Source organism: Ovis canadensis, chromosome 4 (genome assembly GCF_042477335.2).
Source record: "Ovis canadensis isolate MfBH-ARS-UI-01 breed Bighorn chromosome 4, ARS-UI_OviCan_v2, whole genome shotgun sequence".
NCBI classification, from domain to species: Eukaryota; Metazoa; Chordata; class Mammalia; order Artiodactyla; family Bovidae; genus Ovis; species Ovis canadensis.
The window spans coordinates 103,986,353-104,007,815 of NC_091248.1; the positions used below are offsets into that span (position 1 = coordinate 103,986,353).

General features: G+C 41.5%; 1 protein-coding gene across 1 annotated transcript; it reads right to left on the reverse strand.

Annotated features, from left to right (window-relative positions):
- Positions 1-382: 382 nt before the first annotated feature.
- On the reverse strand, positions 383-19,668 carry GPR37 (G protein-coupled receptor 37). The gene is made up of 2 exons (XM_069586927.1): positions 17,726-19,668; positions 383-2,577 (listed from the first exon to the last, which is right to left on the reverse strand). Exons 1-2 carry the CDS (start codon positions 18,749-18,751, stop codon positions 1,759-1,761), a joined length of 1,845 nt encoding a protein of 614 aa, XP_069443028.1. The 5' UTR covers positions 18,752-19,668; the 3' UTR covers positions 383-1,758.
- Positions 19,669-21,463: the final 1,795 nt, after the last annotated feature.

Here is a 21,463-nt window from a genome sequence, read left to right on the forward strand (position 1 = left end):
GTACTTTTAATTTTTCTAGCACTGAAGTTTACTGATTTAAATAACATTTAGTCAGGAAGAAAAAATGTGCTACTCAGTTATATTAAACAGTACAGAAATTGACAAGCAGAAAACACACAGGGCAGTTTCCAGCCAGAAATTTGGGTTCCCCTATATGATTTTTCTGAGGACAGCAACATGACAATCACACTGAGTCACTCAGGTCACTGCCTCTGCCATCTGATTAGGGATGTGTCCCACGTGGCAGGCATCTTATACAACTGCTTTTACTTGAACTCCTTCAGGGATTCATATAATTCAAGTGGAGAGGACTAGTTTTTTTTTGTCGGGAGTTTACAGAATATTAATTTAAAGGTAGTACTTGAATATTTAAGTGTTTTAATCATGATGTATAAATATTTTATTATTCCAGTATACTGTAATTTATTAAAGAAATTAAGCCACACAGATTTAACCAAGTTCATTTTTTAAAAGGAGAAAAATAAGAATTCAAAGTGCTTCACATAGAATTCATGGTGCTTCAGAGGTCAGTGTTTAGATGAAATAGAGGACAAATGCATTGTGTTTTCATCTTTGGTTCCACTCATAATTCCTCATGGGAAAACCTGTAACTCTATGTGCTGGTTAAGAGGTAAATTTTTTTTTAAGTAGTTTCTTCCTACTCTGCTATTTATTCATATTTTATAAATATTTGGAAGTAATTTGCATCTCTATCTGAATACTAAAAATGCATTTTTGAAACACATAATATAGTTTTATGAATCATACATATAAATAGTACTGTTAGGGAAATTTCTTTGTAACATAGTGGTTTCCAGTCTTAAAGGAAAAGAGTCAACTGAGTGAAAGTCACTCAATCGTGCCCAATTCTTTGCAAGCCCATGGACTATAGAGTCCAGGGAATTCTCTAGGTCAGGATGCTGGAGTGGGTAGCCTTTTCCTTCTCCAGAGGATCTTCCCAACCCAGGAATCGAATCCAGGTCTCCCACATTGCAGGCGAATTCTTTACCAGCTGAGTCACAAGGGAAGCCCAAGAATACTGGAGTGGGTAGCCTATCCCTTCTCCAGGGGATTGTCCCGACCCAGGAATCAAACTGGGGTCTCCTGCATTACAGGCGGATTCTTTACCAACTGAGCTATCAGAGAAGCCTTAAAGGAAAATAGAATTTATAAAACTATAAGGTCGATTTTAAATCGTGCATAAAACCAGTAATTATGTATTTAAGGCAAGTAAAATATTTATTGAATCTTGGTTAAAAGTAGATTGACAATGAGGTTAAAGAATAAAGTGTCATTTATTTGGTGCTACTTGGTGAATGCTTCTTAACTACAACTCTTCTCACAAAACCACATACAATATACTTTCAATCACAACTCAAACAGAAAATAGCCTACAAAATCACATGGCTATAACCAATATACAGTGATTATATTTTTTAAAAGAACAAAAGTAAGTTAGCAATTAATTAAGGTGCAGTCACTTTTTTTCAAATAAAATATTAGCACCATACCAGATAAAATGATCTAAAATTATGGGCCTCCCATACTTCTTAAATAACTAAATATAAACTTCTTTTTCAAAGCACAAATATTAATTTGCAAAATCAGTTCTACCAATAGTTAATATTTCTCTTCTTTGTTTTTTCTTTTGCATTTTTTTCCCAGTAAGGAAAAATAGGAGTAAAAACTTTCGCAGGGTATGAAAATCAAACAAACAAAAAAAGAAAGCTAAGCCAACCCAAGGCTGTGCTCACTCCTTCAGCAATGAGTTCCAACAGAAGCAAAGGTGGACATTTCCCGGCGTATGGTACTGAAAGGTGAGAGCTCCAGTTCTGTGGTGTATTCGTTGTCATTGTCATCACTGGTCACCGTGGACGACTTCTGAATGCACTCGTCACAACAGCAGCAGCAGCAGTCCATAAAGGCCCGACTGAAGGGTTTGCAGAGACAGAAGAGGAGGACAGGGGTGACACAGGACTTAAAGAACAGAAGGAACTGGCTGATGATATTAAGAAGGTCCATTGTCTGCTGGGAAACCCCTGTGGCCATGTAAGCAGTCACAATGTTGCAAATGTTTTCAGGAATAATGCAAAATCCATATAAAATGGTCAAAGCCACGACTGTACAGTTCATCTGGCTTTCTAGCTGGATCTGTCGCTTATTCCCCCGGGTACAGGCTTTCTCGGCTTTGCGGATTTTCCTTGCAGTCACTAGAGAGCAGGTGATGGTGAAAAGCGTGGGCAAACAGAAGTAACAGCCGAAATACCACCAGAGTCTAGCGCTGTCGTAGGTGAGGGCTAAGACATAGATGGTGTCAGGGAGGTCGGGGGAGATCTTGATGACGCAGCGCTCGGCAGGCGCTCGCCCGCTCAAGCCCAGATCCTCCTTACTCAATTGGCGGAGCACCACTTCCGGCAGGGCTAGCAGGAGAGCGCCCACCCATATCACAGCAAGTTTGGCGGTTGTGGAAGAACAGTTTTCTATCATTTCATAGTACATCTGGACGTTGGTGGCCGCCCGGAAGCGGTCTATACACAGAGCGCATAAAGTGAAGGTAGTGACTCCCAGAGAAGCAACCTGCACAAGGAAGATAGAATATGTTTATCCTGGGTCATCTCTGAAAGATCAAAACATTAGGCAATAAATACAGATGGATGAAAAGTACCCCCCAAAAGAAAAGAACAATTTCCTGGAATCAGGCATGGGTAACTGTTGTTGGTGACTTCTGATGAATCATGGTAAGGACAACAAATAAAAATAGGAGAAAAAGAAGAAGAAAAAATATAGTGGTTCTGGGTCATGGAGCCAAAAAACATTAAAGCTGGAAGGATGCATAAAGATCAGCTACGTCATAGACAACCGAGAGAGGTAAGGCAGTTCTCAAAGTCACAAGATAAGCAGAGTAATCATCTGAGAGCACCAAATTTACTCCACTGGTTGGGGTGAAATTAATTTAATGTTTAATAACTGAAGTCATTATTTATATATTTAAACAAGGACAATGGATAGGAGGTAAACTATCCCTGAACGTTCAGATAAAACAGGAGACTAACAGAAAATCCCTTAAGTGAATGGGCTGCTTTGGGGTTTACCCCAAATACCTACATTCAAATGGGCATCCCAGGTGGCACTAATGGTAAAGAACCCACCTGTCAATGCAGGAGATGTGGTTCCATCCCTGGGTTGGGAAGATCCCCTGGAGGTGGGCAAGGCAACCCACTCCAGTATTGTATTCTTGCCTGGAGAACCCTATGGACAGAGCAGCCTGGCGGGCTATGATCCACAGGGTCACAAAGAGTCAAACACAACTGAAGTGGTTTAGCATGCATGCACACATACACACACAAACGTGTGTATATATACATAATTAATATACATGAATGTCTAAATTTTTAGGACTCTAAAGGACCATGTTGACAAAAGGAAAACCATTCGTCCAAACAATTTCAGCACTCAAAACATTAACTGTTTACCTACTACATTTAAGCTGTCACTCTCCCTAGAAAAATAGAAACTTGCCTTGTGGATTCTATGAATTCCAATGGCAAATAGCCTTGCTTCTTATACACTACATATTAGTGTCTACTAGTTCTCATATGGAAAATAAGGATACTGCATGCATGTCCTGATTATTCTCATAACTATTGGTAGAGACAGTCTGAAAGTGAGATAAAATGAGGGGTTAGCTGTATGAAAAGCAAAAATGAAGGAAAATAGGAATAATAAAGTCTATATCAGAGCAAATCAAGAGGTCATGGTTAAACTTATAACCACAGTTCTTTTACTACAAAGTCTTCATGAAGTTTTCCATAAACATCAAAATAAATATCAATGTAATATGCCTGAGTCATCTTTACATTTACCTTTTTAAAATTAACTTTCAACTTAATGAGTTGTTCACCTTAATAGAAATATATTTTTCACTTATGCTAGAGACTCAAAATAATTCTAAAATTGAAGTCCATACTGTGCAACTGTCCTAAGAACAGATTATGTTTTATGTCAATAATTTGTTAATATCACATTTTGGAAATCTAAGAAGAATGTGTCATTTTCTAAAGGTCTGCACCAAACAGTATTATTTGGAAATTGCTGTATTTTCTTGTACAGATTTTTGGAAATTTTTATATATATATTAGCTCTGCAAGTGTTTTGAGTCATCTCTCTATAAGATTGTAAAGCACAAACAACAAAAAAATTCTCAGGCTATCAAATGTACAAGAGTCCTCATCAAGACTTTCTGCACCATCTTCACTGAAGCAAATCATATGCATATTTCCTTGTCACCCTGTTTCCACAGTCAGTCCAGAAATACAAAGCTACAGAAGTTTATGCTCTGCAGCCTTTTTAAATTATGAATAACATTTCTATTAAAAGGACAACTTGGCAATATGAAAATACTAGACTGAGAAGAAACAGTCTCTTAGAGGCTCACAAAATCTATTTGCTTGGTAATTTTCTATCATTACTTACAGAGAATACACAACGCACAAGAGATAGTATCTTCTCTCCGATTGATCTCCATCATTTTAAATCTAGAGATTTAACATCTGAGCCAATTACTACAGAAGCTATCATTTGCATGCCTATCTCAAATCTGTTAGAAAGCATTTAATGTGAGGTAACAGCAAAGAGCAAATGAATGTAGGTGGACAGATAATAAAACAGGTGTGTCAGATTATCAGCTCCTTGGATACCATAAACTTTGCTGCATTTTCATTCTCAATGAAAAGATGTTCACTGCTTCAAAAAGCAAAAAAAAAAAAGGGGGGGGGTTATAGATTTTGGATAACTCATCCCACAAGATTAAAAAATAAAAAATTAAGGTAGATGTTAAGCAGGATTTACATGTGCCTCGATTTTTTTCACTCAGGAATCCTTCCACATTTTATTTTATTTGAAGATGCTCAGTTCTTCAACCATACTCCTGAGAGCTGCAGTACTGAGGATTTCAAATATATTTGACATGTAAGGAAATGGCAACCCACCCCAGTGTTCTTGCCTGGAGAATCCCAGGGACGGGGGAGCCTGGTGGGCTGCCGTCTCTGGGGTCGCACAGAGTCGGACATGACTGAAGTGACTTAGCAGCAGCAGCAGCTCTTGACAAACCACGGATTACGGGAAACTTCTCACTTGTCATACACAAATTTCAGGAAATTCCTGCATCTAGCTTTCTACTTTCAAATTGTTCTCTCTGATAAAATTCTCTGCAATTAGGATCCAGCTGAAATGAGGTAAACCATCCAGGAAGGTCACAAGAGCTACAGAGAGTTGTTAAAAGAACCTCTGAGACAAACACCTCCCCAAATACAGACAGCACTAACCACGCAGTTGCCAAGAGCAACTGCATCCCAAATACCAGTCCTAGATAGCTACTCTCTCCTGCTGCCACTGCCTGCAGTGTTATTACTCCAGATATTTTTCTATAAATTCACTTATGCACTTGAAACATGACGTGAAACAGCGAGAAAGGCACGAGGTCCCCACTCAATACTTTCCCAAGTTATTTACAGGAGGCTGTAAACCTTTGTAGAGAACTAACTGCATACCACAGAAATACATAGATAAAAATCAGCTGGACAAGGAGTGGTGGGCTAATTTCTGTTTACTCAGATATGGAATCTATCCATGTAATTAGAATTGCTAAATGTTGGGGTAACATTTGGCCATGGAAAGATTTCTATCACAATTTTTAAATATACTTGTTTACATACAGCTCATTAGAAATTCTACCAAGATGAATGGTGCAATTATATACAATTATAAAACTGTATCATGAAGGCTGGATCTGTCTGCATTTAATGACCATATCTGATTGCTAAAATTCCATATCACTAGAAATATGCTCTTGGGAGTAAAGCTTTAAGCGTTAGCTTAGATAGTTAGTTCTTTGAAGCCATATTCTGAGAGATGGAATGCGTGAGATGCAATCTCTTATTAATTAAACTGCAACGGGAGGAATAATTAACATCAACAAAAGCAGAAGTGTAAACACTTTGAATGGACAAGATGGTTAATTCTGAGAATCAAGATCAAAGGAAAGCTGGAAGCAGAAATCTTTAACTGTTTGGGAAAATATATCATTTTGAGGGGATTGGCATCAAAATACAGGCACTAGAGAATTAAAATAAACAACTCTGAAATCTTTTCTTCCACCAGCAATGCTATGCTCTTCTTTGTGTCCTGGAAGAACAACAGCAAATGTTGCTGCCCAGTCAACATCTAGAACAGTAAGGCTGGGGGCAGCTGTGGTCACCTGCGGTCACCTGCAGTGTTGCTTCAAGGGACCGCAGAGACACAGGGCGTGTGGAGACCCTCACGTCGGAAAGCAGCAGTTCCAATGCACAGGAGTTCTCCCTACCGTTTAAGGTCCTAACTCAGTACAAACATCCAGTTGAAAGGAAAGTACTGTCTTCAGCTAGTACTGTTTTAAATCCCTGTTCATTCAAAATGATGTGAAGAAAGAGCACATGGATATGTCATGAAAAACAGTCATCTACGAAAATCCTGTGGTAGCTATAGCTCCACTTCTCAGAAGCCTCCTGCAGACAGGCAAAAAAGAAACCTTTACGAATGAAGTCAAGCTGTGAAAGTTTAACTCATACCAAATAAATAGTATATTTGCTAAACCCTCTGATAGACATCAGTGATAACACTGGTGGGGAAAGAAAAGACTGATGGACTTCCAAGCAAAAATTCTTTCATATGACATTGAAACCACATGCTTAACTATAGTGAAGCAACTGGAATACACTGATTTTTATAAAACAGGAAAATTTCTAACCAAAGTCATGACAACTGTACTCTCGCCTAACTTACATTTTACCTCAGAAAGACAAGTGCATCTATTTATGGGCTGTCCTTTGTACACAAGTAACCCTCACAACAAGGGCATCATTGTTAAGAAAACCCATTCATTTGGGCCATGAATGATAACCCATTATAAGTCCATGGTGAGAGACCTAACAATCAGTCAGGAAAAAAGCAGGAGGAACACAGGGTAGAGTTTCCTGTGAAACTCTAAATGGCTTGAGCTTGCGTCTCTGGCTTCCTCTTGCATTTTCCATAATGCATCTCCTTGAAACTCTCAGGGCAATTTCCCCACCAGAGACACTTTTGAGCAACAGTGTAGAAACCATGTTTTTCAAAGCCACTTTATTCATCACTATCAATGTGATGGCCTTTATCAAAAGGTCTTCATTTTGGAGTACATGCTAATCACGATCCTGTGGCAGGGACACACTTGTATTAGTGTTTCCAAACCAAAATACAGAGTGAGTAGGAGAGATGTGTCTCAACCCTGGCAAGGACGCACAGGCCTCTGAAATGAAACAAAGCCATTCACAGGCACTCTTCCACAGTCAAAAAGAAGGTTTCTTACTTTTATCAAAATCGCTGAGATTTAATCTGATACAACCGCACATCATACATATCTATTTATTTCAATTGTATCCAGCCTACTTCATCTTTACATGATTTCCAGTGTCAGAGAAAGTCAAGTTTCAAGGTATCAACTATCATTACTGCTGCATTCTCAACTTTACTCCCTCATTTTTAAACTTGGTAACATGTTCTTACTCAGTGAAAAAAAAAAAAAAGAGAGAGACTATTTAAAAGTCAATATATCATCCTAAAATTTGTATTTATCCTTTTACTTTTATCATTCCTACCTTGACATTCCTAACAATTCCAGCTTTGGACTTCTGTAGAAGTACATTCCTTTGCAGTTAAAAAAAAAATCATTTTGCTACAACTTATCTAAAATGTTATAATTTAAACATAAATATGCCAATGCTTATTGGTAAAAAAAAAAAATGCCACTGAAGCAAGTTTAACATCATTTGTCCTAAAATGCAAGCCATCTATTGGAATCAACAGTTCTTAAGGAATTTATGCATTCCAAATTTATTCTCAATAATTAGAAATTCATTTCAAAATGTAGTATTTCCCACAAGCCCAAAGTCTAGATTTCAACTCTTAATATTATAATGTTGTTTCTAATCAGTCTTAAAATGAACTGGAATTTCTGTTTTTCATCTAGGGGTTCTGATGAGTTTCCAAAGACCAGTAACAAATTTTCACTTGTTTTTCCTTGTGAATAATGACATTGCACCATTGTATATGGTCATGTTGTTGTTGTTCAGTTGCTAAGTGCTGTATGACTCTTTGTGACCCCATGGACTGCAGCATGCCAGGGTTCCCTGCCCTTCACTATCTCTCAGAGTTTTCTCAAATTCATGTCCATTGAGTCTGTGATTCCATCCAACCATCTCATCCTCTGTTGCTCCCTTCTTCTGCCCTCAATCTTTCCCAGCATCAGGATCTTTTCCAACGAGTCAGCTCTTCGCATCAGGTGGCCAAAGTATTGGAGCTTCAGTTTTGGCATCAGTCCTTCCAATGAATATTCAGGGCTGATTTCCTTGGTTTGATCTCCTTGCTGTCCGCGGGACTCCTTGGACAGCAAGCAATCCCTTGCACATGGTGGTGAACCTAAGCTAAAGACAAAATCAGAACTGGCCTCATCCATTTGTTGTTAGGTAATTATGATTTGAATGGCATTGAGAGACCATATTTAAAGACAAAATTTCTCTGTTCTTAACCAAAATCCCATTCTGGGTAATAGGTTAAGAAGTAATACCCTTTCTTCACTCATCCTTCTTATAAAAGATATGTATCTCTAAATGTCACATCTTACTGTGAATTAGTTAACAGATGCTTTTCCTATACGAGAGAAATTTGAACCAAGGAGAAGTAGTAGAGGTAGGAGGAAAGTTCCCTGAAGGCAGGAAGTGATGAGAAGGGAGTGAAAAATGGCAGCCCCGAGTACAGTCATAGACCTAATTGAAATGACTCATTCTAGGCTAGGATCAAATCAGTGACCTTGGCTTCGTTCATGCTGTGAACCACTCAAGTGTGCTGATAGATTACATTGAAAACCATCAGAAATTCACAAGCTGAAAGTATTCTATCTCAAGAATAAGTCTGAAACTGTGGTTATATCCAGTTTTCATGGAAGTTTTATGGAAAATGTCTGTACCAACTCTGCAAATAGAAAGAGCCCATATTTGAGGTTGTAGCAATTCTGTTCTCCACTCCACCTTGAAATTTTAGAAGAGATCATCTCTTCTGGCACAAAGAATACCATTCTCATAAGGATGCCTAAGAGTTAGTCTTGGCAGCAAGGTTAATTATGGGACCCTGGCAGGTCAATTCATGGCAAGAAAAATGACAGAGGATCCCTGGAGGATGGGTGCAGAAGTGCAGTGTCAGGGACAAACCACAATGCACAGTGGTCTATGCATTCTTCTCCCCACTTGGTCCACATCCCAGACTCAGAGCCCTGTGCTTCCAATGGGATACCATTAAACCTAGGACTGTAGCCTGCCAGGCTCGTTTGTTCATGGGATTTCCCAGGCAAGAATACTGGAATGGGTTGCTATTTCCTTCTCCAAGGGATCTTGCCAACACAGGGATCTAACCCAAGTCTCCTGCATTGGAGGTCGGTTCATTACCAGTGAGCCACCAGGGAAAGCCTACAATTCACAGGAAGCGCTATTAAAGGTGGGACCCTTCTCTCACGGCCCATGTAGTACAAGGGTGGAGGACAAGACAGAGACTTACTTTCTCAGCCTTGGGTAGACTCAGAAGCTCAGATCTATTTTGCTTTCGCATAAATATTTACTTCTTTTTCGCTGTGGAAGGATATTTTGTTGATATAACCAGATACTTTGAAAGCCCTCAAAAACTGAGGGTAAGCCCTAAAGTTGATTGTGGATTTGAGGGATGACTCCAATTCTCCATGCTTCCATTTTCCCTGGCTCTATAATAAGGTGTAAAGTATCTCTCTTGTCAGCCTTTCTTCCCAGGTCCTCTAAGGTCAAGTTAAACAATTGGTATGTTTAAGAGATTTTCAGAAGAAAAGGACATCATTTAACATTCTGCTACTGCACTGCTAAATAAACCATTCATTTAAGTACAATTTTAAAACTTGATTTACTTAATGTCTTTATGACTAATAAGGATGACTAATTCCAACTCGGAAATGGTTATCTCAGGCATTGTATTTCCAAATAATAATTTAACATTTAACGATATTTAGAATAATTCTGTATTCTAAATGAAATGTCTAGGACAGTCATATCTGCTGAAATATCTCATACACCTCATATCCTAGGACAAACTGAAAAAGCAAGAAAGCTTGTTTTTTAGTTGTAGCTTTTCACCATGGCTCTAGGCTGTACATATTTATGAAAACTAATAGTAAGAATATGATTGAAAAAGAATGAAAGGGAACATAGTTTTCACTTGAGTTTTTTCATCTTTGGAGAGAGGAAGAACAGTTGTGAGATGACTGATTCCAAGGCCATTCCTGAACCTCCATGACAGCTTGTTTAAGCCCCTCTTATAGTATTATCACACTATACAGCACGTGGTTTCACTCGTCTATAATAGCAATAACACATCTATGTTACTGAACTCTGGAAACTTTTTCCTCTCTTTCTGTCCTGTTCCCTCCTAACTTAGTGCCTAACATAGAAGAAAAGCCCAGTAAATGTTTAATGAATGAATGGATAGTAAATAAATGAATGAATACTGACATCTATGGAAGAGGACTATAGAAAATAATGAATTATTCAAGCTGCTCTTTAGTCCTTATTGGGTGCTGGTGTTTTGTGTATAATTCTTAAAAGCTGAAAGCCAACTGATATCTCTAGGAGGCAAGTAAAAAAAAAACCTATATTCTTGTTTCTACTTCATTGGCAAGCTTTACAAAAGAAAAGCATTCTTATAATCAATCGTTAAGGAAAGTATTTGAATTTCACATTTGATTATTATAAAACTTTCATTCCTCATGTGTATTAAAAAGCAGAGACATCACTTTGCCAACAAAGGTACATATGGTCAAATCTATGACATGTATGTAGTCATGTACAGATGTGAGAGTTGGACCATATAGAAGGTTGACATCTGAAGAATTGATGCTTTTGAACTGTGGTGCTAAATACTCTTGAGAGTCCCTTGGACTGCATGGAGATCCAACCAGTCAATCCTAAAGAAATCAACCTTGAATAGTCATTGGAAGGACTGATGCTGAAGCTCCAATGCTTTGGCTACCTGATGTGAAGAACTGACTTATTGGAAAAGACCCTGATACTGGGAAAGATGGAAGGCAGGAGGAGAAGGGGACGACCAAGGATGAGATGGTTGGATGGCATCACAGACTCAATGGACATGAGTTTGAGCAAGCTCTGGGAGACAGTAAAGGACAGGAAAGCCTGGAGTGCTGCAGTCCATGGGGTCACAAAGAGTCAGACACGACTTAGCAACTGAACAACAACATTTCTCAGGTGGAACCCAAGTTCAATAAACTTCATCATACACTGTTCATGAATTGAGTTATACATAGGCACACACTGTTTTTTTTTTTCTTTTCTGGTTAACTCTTTGGAGTCATCAGCCAAATATTTTCTTACATGGGAATGTGAAAATTATTATATGGGATTAATAGGAAGTCATACAATATTTGTTAAGTACCATTCTCATTCAGTGTGTTTATTTTCCCTGAGAACATTATTAGTAACTTTCAAATGGCTCTCAAAACTGTGCTCTTCCACTTAAAAGTCCATCAGTATAACTAATTCTTCTCCAGGGGATATTCCCTACCCAGAGATCTAACCTGTGTCTTCTGCCTTGGCAGGCAGATTCTTTACCTCTGAGCCACCACAGAAGCCCATTGGCAACCCACTCCAGTATTCTTACCTGGGAAATCCCGAGGACAGAGGAGCCTGGTGGGCTACAGTCCATGGGGTTGCAAAGAGTCAGAAATGACCTAGCAACTAAACAAACCAATATCAAATGCACTTGTCAAGCAAAGTTACTATCTGCTGTGATCAGCATGGTAGTACTTGAATGTAGGAGTTCTAGGGAAATTTGTGTAGAATAGCATACCTGTATGGCAATATAAGGGCTTCCCAGGTGGCGCTAGTGGTGAAGAACACGCCTGCCAATGCAGCAGACATAAGAGATGGGAGCTCGATCCCTGGGTCAAGAAGATTGTCTGGACAAGGGCATAGCAACCCACTCTGTATTCTTGCCCGGAAAATTTGAAGAACAGGACAGCCTGGCAGGCTACAGTCCATGGGGTCACAAAGAGTCAGGCAGGACTTAGCAACTGAACAACAACAACAAGGATTCTCTCATGGTTTCCCTGGTGGCTCAGTGGTAAAGAATCCATCTGCCAGTGCAGGAGAGGAGGGTTCCATCCCCGGGTTGGGAAGATGCCCTGGAGAAGGAGATGGCAACCCACTCTAGTATTCTTGCCTGGGAAATCCCATGGACAGAGAAGCCTGACAAAAGAGTCAGACACAACTTAGCAACTAAAAAACAACATGTTATTCAAAACCTCCAACTGACATCCAAAGAGAAATATACATTTAGCAGCAGATCTGGATCAGATGATACACTTCACTCTGGTCAGCTTTCATCATGTAATGAGCAAAGAGCTGTTCCAGTTGCCACATTCAATGCCTGAGTTATTTGGCTTTCAGTTCAGTCACTCCATCATGTCCTACTCTTTGCGACCCCATGAATTGCAGCACGCCAGGCCTCCCTGTCCATCACCAACTCCTGAAGTTCACTCAGACTCACGTCCATTGAGTCAGTGATGCCATCCAGCCATCTTATCCTCTGTCGTCCCCTTCTCCTCCTGCCCCCAATCCCTCCCAGCATCAGAGTCTTTTCTAATGAGTCAACTCTTCATATGAAAAGTGGCCAAAGTGCTGGAGTTCCAGTATCATTTTTAGCATCATTCCTTCCAAAGAACACCGAGGGTTGATCTCCTTCAGAATGGACTGGTTGGATCTCCTTACAGTCCAAGGGACTCTCAAGAGTCTTCCCCAACACCACAGTTCAAAAGCATCAATTCTTCGGTGCTCAGCCTTCCTCACAGTCCAAATTTCACATCCATACATGACCACTGGAAAAACCATAGCCTTGACTAGATGGACCTTTGTTGGCAAACTAATGTCTCTGCTTTTGAATATGCTGTCTAGGTTGGTCATAACTTTTCTTCCAAGGAGTAAGTGTCTTTTAATTTTATGGCTGCAGTCACCATCTTCAATGATTTTGGAGCCCCCCAAAAATAAAGTCTGACACTGTTTCCACTATTTCCTCATCTATTTCCCATGAAGTGATGGGACCAGATGCCATGATCTTTGTTTTCTGAATGTTGAGCTTTAAGCCAACTTTTTCACTCTCCTCTTTCACTCTCACTTGTTATATCTTTTTTTGCCTTTTCATACTCTTCATGAGGTTCTCTCAAGGCAAGAATACTGGGGACGACAGAGGATGAGATGGTTGGATGGCATCACCGACTCAATGGACATAAGTTTGAGCAAACTTCATTGCTCAAACTCCATTGAGTTGGTGATGGACAGGGAAGCCTGACATGCTGCAGTCCATGGGGTCACAAAGAATTGGACACAACTGAGCGACTGAATTAACTGAAGCATTTGTTAGATCCCTAGAGAATGGTATGGTAGAGAGCTCTTCTGCCATTCTCCTACTGCAGTCCACACCCAGACCTCCATATGCAAGCCACACATATACTCTCTCTCCACAAACAACTATTGCTTGGAGTATAGTTTTGTTTTGTTTTGTTTTGTTTTGTTTCTGGTGACTCTCTGATAAACCAGTTTAAAATGACTTATGTGTTAGGATGGCCACCATCCACCCAGATTCCTTTTCACTTGTCCCCCTTTCCTACTATTTCATCTACCCTTGGTCTTTATGGGACTTATCACTAGACCACAGAGACTTCATAATCCTGGAACAGAAAGAGAGAAATTATCAACTACAAATGTTCCCACTATGATCCCACTCACAGTAACATTAACTATAATAGAACTCCCTTTCTAGAGATAGACTCTGGAAGCTCAATGTCTCCTTAAACTTTATGTCAATACTTTGAAATAAAAAAGAAGAGTTGAATGCCAATTGCAAAGACCTATCCTTTCTGCTGAAGAAATACCTATTTTTCTATACAAACAGAACTCTCCCCTAAATTCTTCTATCTCCCTAAGATGATGTTAATACTCAAGCTGAAGAAGAAAGAACTATAGTAGAGAAGCCAATGAAGGCAAAAGAGAAGATAGAGAAAATCTGTAAAGATCAATCAAAATGAATTGTGGTGAAAATTAAAAAAAAAAACACATTGAAAAAGGCAAAAACAACTACTAGAAAAATAGCAGCTCAGACATTATAAATCAATAGAGAGTGTGTGATGGGAAAAAAAAGGAAGAATAGCCAACAAATAAGAAATATAAAAAAGTAAAAAGTAAAGAAAGGATCAAATCTAGATAATAAAAGGAGATGAAATATCAAATAATTTTCAGAGTCTTGCGGCCAAGAAGAAAAAGATTCACAATGAGGGCAAATTGTGGAAAAGGTTTTTAAAGATATTTGTAATGTGCTCCCCAATCTAAGACACTTTGTAGTTGTTAAGAACATAAAGTACAATCTATATATGTATATTTGATTATTAAGATAATCATCTTTGGCACATTAAAAAGTACAGTTGTCCCACATTATTGCAACTTTTTAAAATTTAATGAGCTACCAACTAGGGAATTTACTGTCAGTTTATGGGATGGAAGATGAAATTTAAAAATATAATAGGCTATAAATTTCATCATAAAACAAACGATGTCAACTAGTTTTATTGTCTTTTTCCTGTCTGTTGGATTCAAAAGTCTTTTTAAAAGATAACAAGGAGCAGAAAAAGAAAACAGTCACTCAACACTGTTTTGCCCCATAGATTTTTGCCTAATAACCAAATATCAACATCAAGTGTTAAGATGAAGGGTCTGGTTGCCATTGACTAGTGTATATACTTAGGAGGGTCATTTCTCTTCTCTGAGTGTCATGTTTCATCTTTAAAATGAGGGGATTCAGTTAGAATGTTACCTGGTTCTAATTCAACATGATAATTCAAAGGTCACTGTAGTGGATGCTATTGTTCCCACACAGATTGCTTCCCACCCAAAAGTCCGTTAAGGAACGAAATGCTGACTTCCCTAGCTGCTGGGACTATTGGTAGTTGATGGCTCTCAGCTGCATTCCTCCATAGGATTGCCCTTGACCAAAGAGATCCACCCAGCTCAAGGTTATGCCCCCTTCCTGGGAGCAACTTGCATCCAACTTACCCAGTCCGTAAGGGCTGGGTCCTCTGGCCTCCATTCAGGACATCCCTGTAGAACCATCCCAGCCCTAGAGTTCCTATGTTGTCTGCTGAAGTCTTTGTGACATTTGCATCACAGTTCAACTTCCCCGTTTTTTCCAAGAAACCCAACATGGAATAGGCATTAGATCCCTCTTACTTCTGTGAAAATAGCAATGCCTCGAGGCAGAAATGCTTTATTCTGAAATTTGGATTGTATTTCTTGCACTCATAATCAGGAACTGTGGAGCTAATACTACTGTCTGATCACAGTAGTGATCATTTTCACAGAAAATGATGAAATATTATAGAATTATTTCAGAAGAACAGGATTAAGTATGAGTATAGAAACACTAAATCTTAAGGTCTTTATTCATTACTCTAACAGTGAAAATGTATATTATAGTTTAATTTTTCAAGAAAAAAATGAATGAATCTTTGCTTCAAGCCTTTGCTTCTCTAAAGGAAAAAAAAAGCTCTGTACCAATAACTAAAAAAACAGAAAGGGCTATGAAGAAGGAGAAAATACAGGGTAAAAAATAAAAATACTTGCTATTCTTCAGGAGATGAGAATTAAATTTAAAAACTGAATACAAATGCAAAAATATGTATTTCCTAAAATCCTCAGAATTAGAAAGAAAATTAGAGAAAGAAAATTAAAACACATACATAATAAATACCATCACTCGAAACTCATAGGTCTCATAAAACTCACCAAAATTTGACTAGTTTGTTCTGATTTTGAATGAAATTATTTTAAAGTTTGTGTGTATTTTTTTTAAAGAACTTTAGTATTTGTTTTCTTTCCCAGTTTCTTTTTTCTGCCTTCTTTATTGTTTTCCCTCTTCTATATGAAGATTTTATCCTGTCCAGTACATTTAAAACAAGCCAATATGCTTTCCTCTTCTTGGAAGTAACTCTCCTATTTACTTACTAGTTTACTTTTGTCTCTTTTTTGCATATGTCAATTTCTTCTGCATTATTTAAACAATCAGAGAAACCTTACATTGAAATTGACCTTGAAAAGATGACTGGTAGACACATATTCTCTTCCATAAATTTAACTTCCTTCTCTGCAATTCAAAAATGAGCTGTCTTCCAAATAAATTAGATGTTTCGGAGCTAGTTGGAGCTTGGCAACAGAGAAATCCTAGATCTTGGTAAAGCAGCAACAGCTGATTTAGCAAGCATGCAATGATCCTGCAGCTGATCCCTGCCAGGATAGCAGAGGGTCTTATTTACAGCTTCTTGCCTTGGTCTTTCTAAGTAGGTACTGTTTAATGTTTACTTTTCCCCTAGCTCTGGGCCCCCGGCACAATGTTGAACATAGTGTCACTGGCCCTGGTGCCAGACAGGATCAGGGGCTCTGGAATATTTAGTTTTTCTTCTTCTGCTTCCATAAATGAAATGGGCAGTCTGAATGGAGGAAATCAAGGGCCAGCTGGCTAAAAACACAACTGGCAACAAAGCACTTGGGCTCCATCCAAGAGCTGGTGTTTAAAGAGAAGCCATTTAAAGAGCAAATTCCAACTACCATAATAATGGTTAAGGACACTAGCTGTAGCATGTTACAGTAAAATTTTACTCAAAGATTCTCATTTCCAAAGTTTAGAACCTGTTAAGTGTCCCCTATGTCTTAAGAAATTTTCTAGTCTTAGAAAAGTAGTCACTCTGTTACACCCTAACAAATGTCAAATACATACTATATATTTTGAGAATGTTCAATAAATTCTGTGCCATGAGGTACAAAGTGTAATTTTTGCTTAAGGTCATTCATACAAAATGAATAAAATGGTTACAAAATTGAGGAATGAAAACAGAGGGACAGAAATGGCATAAGAATGTAAGAATTCAGATGGGATAGCATGGCAGACAGCCAGACCCTAAAACTAATTTGGGAAGTTACTAATGTATCGAGACCAAGTGACAAACAAAGAAAAGTAGATTTCCTCTTTTAAACAAAATATTACTCAATTTTTTATATTAAAGGAAAGAATTTAGTAATATTCTTGGGGAATAAATCATATTGGAGCACTAGAAACCTAGTAGATAAATGATATAGGGCTTTATCTCTGCTAGGGTCTAATAATGACAAAGACTAATTATTTGTTAACCCTAGAATCTGACAGTCTCCAAATATATATATACACACACACACACACACCCACACACACACACACACACACATACACACACACCATAAAACACCATATTCAGAGAAATACATTTAAAACCTAAACAATCCTATGTATAATGAGATCATAGTTATTTCCCAATTCAGGAGCAGATGAGTTTGAAGGTGACTGGACAAAGCCTGCTCAGGTCCGCCCCCCACACTCAGTGTATAAATGCCAATGTATATACATGATTGGCAAGATAAATGGGGAAGAGACTCAGGAAAAGTGCAGGGGTTCAGCAGCCAGGTAGGTGTGTGGAGCAGCAGTCCTGATACTATAAATCCCAGAAACGAATAAAGCCAGTAGCTCGAGACCCCCTGGACGGCATTACCTCTATATAGGGCACGATCTTGCAGGAGAAGTCCTCCAGCAGCCACTTCTTGGTCAGTTCATGAAAGATGACCAGCGGAAGGCAGAAGAAGATGATGAGAAAGTCCCAGAAGGCCAGGTTGGCCAGGAGGGAGTTGGAGATGCTTCGCATGTAGTAGTTGTGGCACACGATACACATCACTGCCAGGTTGCCAATGATGCCGGTCCCGAAGATCACCACGGACAGACACATGACCGCATAGGCTCCGTATGACTCCTGGGTCAGCGGGTAGAAGGGGTTCTTCAGTCGCAAGTGTGGGTGCGTGCTGTTCCCCCGCCGGGGACCCCCGCGTTCATGAACTCCTTCAAGGGAGGAACCATTCTGAGCCAGCGCCCTGCCAGGGGGTGCAATCGTCCGCCCTTCGTACCCCGACGGCGCATGGACCGTCTTGGGTTGGGGGTCGTGGTGAGAACCTTGGAGTTTCCCAGCTCTCCTTGGCCAGTAGTACAGGTCGCTGACCCCGGGTTCCTTCCTCGCACTCTGCTCCTGGCTACGCCCAGAAAGGCCAGCGCCTTTGGGACCCTTCTCCTTCTCCTCTGAGGTGTGAAGGAAGAACTGGAGAGCCGTGGGGTTTCCTCTCCCCAAAGTTTCAGGGGGCTCCTGACCCCGGGCACCTTTCCACCTCCAGGCTCCAGATGGCCTAGCCGGAGGTCCCGAGGGCTCAGCTGCCGACGCCTCCGCCCCTCTGCCCACACCTGGGTCACCGCCGGGACCGGCCGGTAGGTCCCACGGGGGCGCCGAGCGCACCACTGCCTCCTGCTCCTCCTCCCTGGGCGCACGAGTTGGCAGACGGTCTCCTGCAGAATCTCCTGGTCCCCAAGCGTCCCTGCTGCGACGCTGAATCAGTGTAGGTGAACAGCTTTCTCCCAGACAATTTTCCTTCCTGGGCGCAAGGGCGTACCCGAGGGCAGGAGAAGCGGAAACCTTGATCAATAGCAGAACCAGCAGCCGCGAGGTGCGGACGAGAGGTGCGCCCGCGGCCCGCATGGCTGGGCGATAGCGCACCCAGCAGCAGCGGCTCCTGCTTAGGACCGACACCTGCTGCCTAAGTTGCCGCTGAGAGTTAGGCACATGTCACATACTAACCCCCGCCCCGGCAGCGGGGGACGGGAGATTACGGGGATGTTGGGGGATGGGTCTTGGGGTCACAACCCTCCCCCTCTACGATCCTTCCTTGTTTGGCGTCCTGAGCATTTCTCAGTCAGATCGAACCCGGGCGCTACGTATCCCCAAGGTTCAGGGAGGGACTCGCTGCTCCGAGTGGCTGACCTTGAAAACTTGCAACCAACACCTGCTTGATGATTAATGTTGCGACTGGGAGAAGCCCTGACGAAGCCCCGCGCTCCTCCCTGCCTTTGGGGTGGTTGCCTTCGCGGTAACAGTTGCTCCGCCTATTTACATCCTTTCGAGGCGGCTCTATCCAGCAGCAAGCCGAGGACGCTCAAGGGAAAGAAAAACAAGTTGCCCTCCTTCGGATGCCTAGGAGCCACAGTCCCGCTCCCGCTCGCTGGAAACAGGTTGCTAGCTGCCAGACGCCGCTCAGATGCGCCCGGGAAACTCTGCCCCACCTAACCCCGGCAACCCGCGAGGCTGCTGCGGACCGGGAGGCGAGGGTTTGGAAACCCGCGGCCACTGCCAAAGTTGTTTCTCCTTTCGCTCAAAGTTGACCAGGGGGCGGCGCGGACTGCTGGGCGGCGCGTCCCCGCGGAGAAGGGAATCGGTGGTGGAGGTGGGGTGGGGAGGGCTGGCTCTGCTCTTCGGTGGACGGGGCCAGCGGCCGCAGGAGCTCGTTGCGGCGACGGCGGGCGCAGCCCGGGCGGAGACTGTGGTGCCTGGAACCGCCGCGGGCGAGGCGGTGCATGGCTGGAAAGGGGGGAGGTGGCCCGGCCTCTCCCCGCCGCTCCAGCCGCGGCGCGCGCCCGCGAAACCGAGTGCTCCGCTCCTCGCCTCCTCCCCCTCCTCAGCCTCCTGCGAGAGATTCTGGTTTGTGGGGAGACGGGATCCCCTGGTGGCTTACGACTCACTAAACCCACACACGTTTCATTCAAGCCCTTTGTAACGGCTTTCACGCGTAGAAGCTGGAAGCGGCGAGGGAACAAGGGCGGAGACGCGGAGCCTGCGCGGCTGGAGGCTAGGGGTGGGCGGGACGTGTTAATTCCCCAGATGTCGGAAACCAGCCAGACCGGTCCCAGAGCCAGGTTGCGGGAAGAGAGAGGTGAGAGACCCGTGCGTTCGCTTCCAATCGGCTGTGGCCCCTGAGCTTGTTCAGGCCTGGGTCCCGGAGGGAGTGGTAAGGTGAGGCGCTCACCTCTTTAGATATTCCCAAGAACTGAGGATGGGAAAGAAAGGGTGCTCAGAGGCTTCCATCACAGAGAATGAGCAGTTTGGGGAGTGGGACGCAGAACAATGCCATGGGTCAGGATGCCCCATGACCTTTAACCATTCTGCCTTTAATACCTTGGGCTTCCCAGGTGACCTTACTGGTAAAGAAGCCACCTGCCAGTGCAGAAAACAGAAGAAACACAGGTTTGATCCCTGGGTTGGGAAGATCCCCTGGAGAAGGAAATGGCAACCCACTCCAGTATTCTTGCCTGGTCTCAGAGTTGGATGCGACTGAGCGACTAACACCGTTTTAATACTTTAGGAGGCATCCTACCAGGGATGACAATGGAACCACTCAGAGCACAATGAAAGTACTTTTGTTTGATGAAGCAGAGGGAGATGACAGGTAGGGGGAAATTAACCTAGAACTTTCAGCCTGGCTGACCAGGCCTTTATTCTATAAAATCCCACACTCTGGCCACTGCTGTCAGGGTATAGCTAATTCAACAGACAAATATCAGATAATTTGATTACAAGACAGCAAGTGATAGAGGAAGAAATAAACACATTTTGAAAAAAAAGAACATCTAGGGACTTCCTTGGTGGTCCAGTGGTTAAGGCTCTGCTTCCAATGCAGTGAGCTCCATTCTTGGTCAGGAAACTAAGATCCCACAAAGCCGAAAAGTAGAAGACAGGAAAACATCTAGAGAGACAGGAGAAAAACACAATGAGAAATAATGCCAATGGCGGTAGTAGAATAATGGCCCTCCAAGAGATGTCCACATCCTAATTCCTAATACTTGTGAAAATATTACCTTACCTGGCAAAAGGAACTTTACAGATGTGCTTCAGTTAAAGATCTTGAGATGGGGAGAAGATCAGGGATTATCCGAGTGAATCCATTGAAATCACAAGGGCCAGTACAAAAGGGAGGCAAGAGGGTCTGAATGAAGTGAGACCCTGAACTAAAGTAATGCTGGAGATCTCCAGAAACTATAAAAAGCAAGAAATAGGCCTTGCCTGATCATTTTAGATGACTGACTTCTAGAATGATAAGATAATGAATTTGTGGTTTTTTGAACCACTTTAAGCCACCTGTCAATTATTAATACAATTAATTATACAATGGAGTTTGTAGGGGAGAGTACAAAAACATATTTTCTTGTTGAACTTGAATTTCTCGCTATGGGTAGAGGAAGAAATTAGTGACACATTAATGTGGTCTAATGTAACAGCTCACATGTATAACCTAGACTTAAAACTAATGAGATGTGAGGGGAGGCAGTATCTCTGGCTTTATTTTGGCAACTTTATTTTTCTTGTTCACAACCAACCTGAATTGCCCCCTCCTGAATTTTTTTTTTAATGAAATACTAG

Coding starts and splice junctions, on each gene's coding strand:
- GPR37 (XM_069586927.1), bottom strand. CDS start 18,751: ATGCGGGCCGCGGGCGCACCTCTCGTCCGCACCTCGCGGCTGCTGGTT. Junction 2,578..17,725: donor AGATCGTGCCCTATATAGAG/GTAATGCCGTCC, acceptor TTCCTTGTGCAG/GTTGCTTCTCTGGGAGTCAC.